The following is a 3897-nucleotide window of genomic DNA, read 5'->3' as shown; positions in this document are numbered from 1 at the left end:
ATATGAACTGTTCATTTATTAAAGCAAAAAAAAAAAAAAAAAAAAAAAATTTGATCTTAGTTTTTCACAGGCTGTAAAGATGTTTTATGGAATGGCAATGATTTTTAATGTTAAAGTTCTCTTACAGTTATGTTGATCGGATAGCCAATGCAAAATGGGAAGTTAAAGAGCTTGGACTCGAGCATAATGGGTTTGTGCCCTCCGGATACCCACTTTATTTGCCATTAGCGTTCTATGTTAATCTTCTATATGCATACACATAGCATAGACATATACATACATATATGTTTCCCTAGCATATGGTTAAAGTAACCTGTTACTTTTATATCAAGTGAAAGAGCTTTAGATGAGAGCTACTTCTTCGGCAACCTATTAAAGGTAATCCGAATTTTGTTAAAATGATGGATGAACCACTTTGTGTTCGCATGTTTTTAAATTCTTCAATGCAAAAAAGGTGACACTGGTAAGAATGGAGTATATTTTTCTTTGATGTGGAAAATTATTCCATTTGAACTGTTTATTTCATTATGTTTTCCTTTCTTCTTGTCCTACTTAGAATTTTTAAAGCTCAACCTGTTCTACAACTTTGAATACTGGAGTGGAATTTTCAGTTATATTATTGACTCTAATTTTTTGTAAAAAACCAATCATTTTAAATATTGCTTGTGGATTATCAAATGCACTTTCGACCAATGAAGAAATTTGTGGGGTTTCTTATTTTCATTATTTTAGCATATGCAGAACAGACAACAAACCAGAATTTGAGCATCTTAGGATGTTATAAGTTTGTTACTGTTCTTATTAACTTATGAGTTCTTGACTACTATTAGAACGTCGTTTAAATGAATTTTATGAATAGGTACGTTGACTTGTTACTGGGAGAATTCAAGCATTATAAAACAAGGCTGGCCCATAGTGGAGTTCGCAATGAGGTAATCAATCGGGCCGAATTACATAGGTCCTACCATATTAAATTTTAAAATTATAAGTTGCAGAACTACAACTCTGGTTAAGTTTGCAAGTTCTTTTTCCCATTCTTGTGCTTTATGTTGTATGAATTCTCTGTTGATACGCTGTATTCATCATCTTTATGGATTCTGGTGTCTTGGTTATTTAATTGCTGATATATTTTTTCCCATTCAATTCATGGAGGAATAGCCTCTCAGCCTACGATGCTAAACTTCCATATCTTTTAAAACTTGCTGTGTGTTTTGTTTTTAATAAGTTAAATATATGTTCTTTCTAAATTCGTCATACTACATATCATGTGTTCAATCAAAAAGATAAAGAAGAAAAGACATAATTTCAAGTTTTCTGGCAGATTTGGATACATTCTGAGTAGACTGTACTGATCGGGTTAAAGGGAAATATAATCTTTGTTTAAGTATCAATCGACTAATGTTTTCTCTTTCCATCACCTTAATTGCTTCTGAAACTCATTATGTTTGATCTTTGTAGGTTCAAAACCTCCTCTTGGAGTATGGACTGGATCTCGTCGCTGAAACTCTTATCGAAGGTATATCACGAGTAAAGAGATGTTCAGATGAAGGGCGTGCTCTCATGTCATTGGATCTTCAGGTATAATGCATCACTTGTCCTTTCTCTTCATCTCTTTTATCTCGTTTGATAAAAATGTACTTAAATACCATTGAACTCTTTTTCAGGTTTTAATCAATGGCTTGCAACATTTCGTTTCTGCAAACGTCAAGCCTAAGTTACAAATGGTTGAAACGTTCATTAAGGTAAAACCTGAGCGACTTTAAATCGTGATCGAAATGAATGAACTGTGTTGTGGCTTGTTTCAAACTTGATTAACTATCATATACTGTCTAGAATTGTTCAACTGTGTTATTTAGATCACTAATGATGCATCCATCAAACAGGCATACTATCTCCCAGAAACCGAATACGTACACTGGGCACGTGCTCACCCGGTAAGAAACCATCCCTTTGTTTTACTTCAAGAGATTTGAATTTGTCGTCAGTAGTCAAGAATATGTCTTAACCCGTTGCGATATTGTGATATCTCACATTGGTTGGGAAGGAGAACGAAACATCCTTTATAAGTTATAAGGTTGTGGAAACCTTTTCCCAGTAGACGCGTTTTAAAAACCTTGAGGGGAAGCCCAAAAAGGAAAGCCTAAAGAGAACAATATCTGCTAGCGGTAGCCTAGGCGGTTACAGATATGCTTAGGTAGACAGTAATAAATTTCCTTGAACCGAAAAATCTAGAATATTTATCGATTAACTTGCAGAAAATTAAATATATTGAGTCTCTGATATTAATCGCCTAAAAAAGAAGACACGAACCAATGCAAATTCTGGTGTGTTTTGCAGGAATACAGTAAGAGCCAAATTATTGGTTTGGTTAACCTGGTGGCATTGATGAAAGGGTGGAAGAGAAAAACCCGATTGGAAGTATTGGAGAAGATTGAGTGAGGCAATCATAATTTTGGATAATCATATGATGTGCCTACAAACCCCAAACCCATTTGAATCATCCAACTTTGTATTTTCTCTTCGTTCTTTGTAGGAAGGAATAATACATTTGCAAAATCAATGTCAACCATCTTAGTTCTCCAAGCATTTTAAGGTTAAAGTTTGTATAGTTATTAATATCATTTCTAGTATCATAATTTTGCAATCAAACATTTTTAAAAATGTAATTTTGCATGCTCGCGAGTTGTTTACTAAAACGAGCAAATAATGCAAGTTTTCTGTCTAGTTTGTTACTTCAAATATATCTAGTCATTTATTACTATAATTATAGTGTCGTTTATCATATATATAGTTATTTACAATGTATAGCATTTAAGTAAGCCTATAACCTAATGATTCTCTACCTTAGAGACTGATCTAGTCAACTAAGAACTTCATTCTCAAAAGATTCTCTTTATTATTAATATCTTCACCGCACTAGACCAATTAAGGTATTGTTTTCTGATATGTTGTCTTTGAATGATAGACCGAGTTATTTACCAACTGTATGACACTCTGACTATCTATATGAAGAATCTTCTTGTGCTACTTCTTATCTAGTTCTTCTCGATAAACTGTCATCTATATCTTTTTTCTAGTTTCAGCTTTTGCCAAGTACTTAGCCTTGGTAGATGAAATGACAACAAACTTCTAAAGCCTAGACATCCAGTCCATTGTTGTTCTATCTACAGTGTAAATATATTCGTATGTGCTTTTGTCGGAGTCTACGCCTCCACTAAGATCAATATCCATAAAACTTGGCATGATTATTTTGTCATTAGATGTACCTTTGGAGTCACTTCACAACTTTCTAATATTCATTTCTTGAGTTTTTCATGTACTTGCTAACAACTCTCACGACATGTGTATATCAGGTCTAGTGTAGACCATAACATACATCAAACTCTCAACTAAAGAAGCGTACGTTCTGAGCTTAGCATCATTCATCTTTTGAACAACACCTTCTCAATGTGTAGGTAGCTTGAACCTCCTTTTGCCGTCGTATTTAGCCTTGATTTTGAATACTCATTTGTTCAACAAAACCCGTTTTCTTGTAGGTAGCTTAGTCAACAACCAAATGTTATTCTTTTTAAGTGAGTTCATCTCATCATTCATGGCTTGCTCCCACCTGGTTGATCCTCCATAGTGTCTCATCAAAGTACTTCAGTTCTTCTTCATTAGTAAGAAACAAATAGTATAATAAAGGTGAGTATCTATCTAATGCTATGGTGGTTTTAGATGATCTTCTTAACACCTATCTAGATGTCAATTGCTCCACGATCTTCTTAACACCTATCCAGGTGTCAATTGCTCTACCTCTAGTTCCTCAGTAACAATCTCAGGAGTTTCTTGACTTTCTGCTACAATATACTTGGGTGATTCTTTCAGCAACTTGACATCAACTCCCACTTGTTTCAT

The 3897-nt window shown here is 34.0% G+C and overlaps 1 protein-coding gene across 1 annotated transcript in view; it reads left to right on the top strand.

The window, feature by feature from the left end:
• The window catches only part of LOC111444131 (syndetin), a 31061-nt gene extending 28322 nt beyond the window's left edge, over positions 1-2739 (top strand). Inside the window, exons 20-25 of the mRNA XM_023082103.1 lie at positions 128-190; positions 860-932; positions 1459-1578; positions 1665-1742; positions 1884-1934; positions 2338-2739. Of these exons, the coding sequence (XP_022937871.1) occupies positions 128-190; positions 860-932; positions 1459-1578; positions 1665-1742; positions 1884-1934; positions 2338-2439 (487 nt within the window). The 3' untranslated portion in view covers positions 2440-2739. The remainder of the gene's footprint in view (positions 1-127; positions 191-859; positions 933-1458; positions 1579-1664; positions 1743-1883; positions 1935-2337) is intronic.
• The last annotated feature ends 1158 nt before the right edge of the window (positions 2740-3897 follow it).

Source organism: Cucurbita moschata, unplaced genomic scaffold (genome assembly GCF_002738365.1).
Source record: "Cucurbita moschata cultivar Rifu unplaced genomic scaffold, Cmos_1.0 Cmo_Scf00006, whole genome shotgun sequence".
Classification (NCBI taxonomy): Eukaryota; Viridiplantae; Streptophyta; class Magnoliopsida; order Cucurbitales; family Cucurbitaceae; genus Cucurbita; species Cucurbita moschata.
The sequence above is the reverse complement of the archived record's forward strand: the minus strand, read 5'-3'. Positions and strand labels throughout refer to the sequence as shown.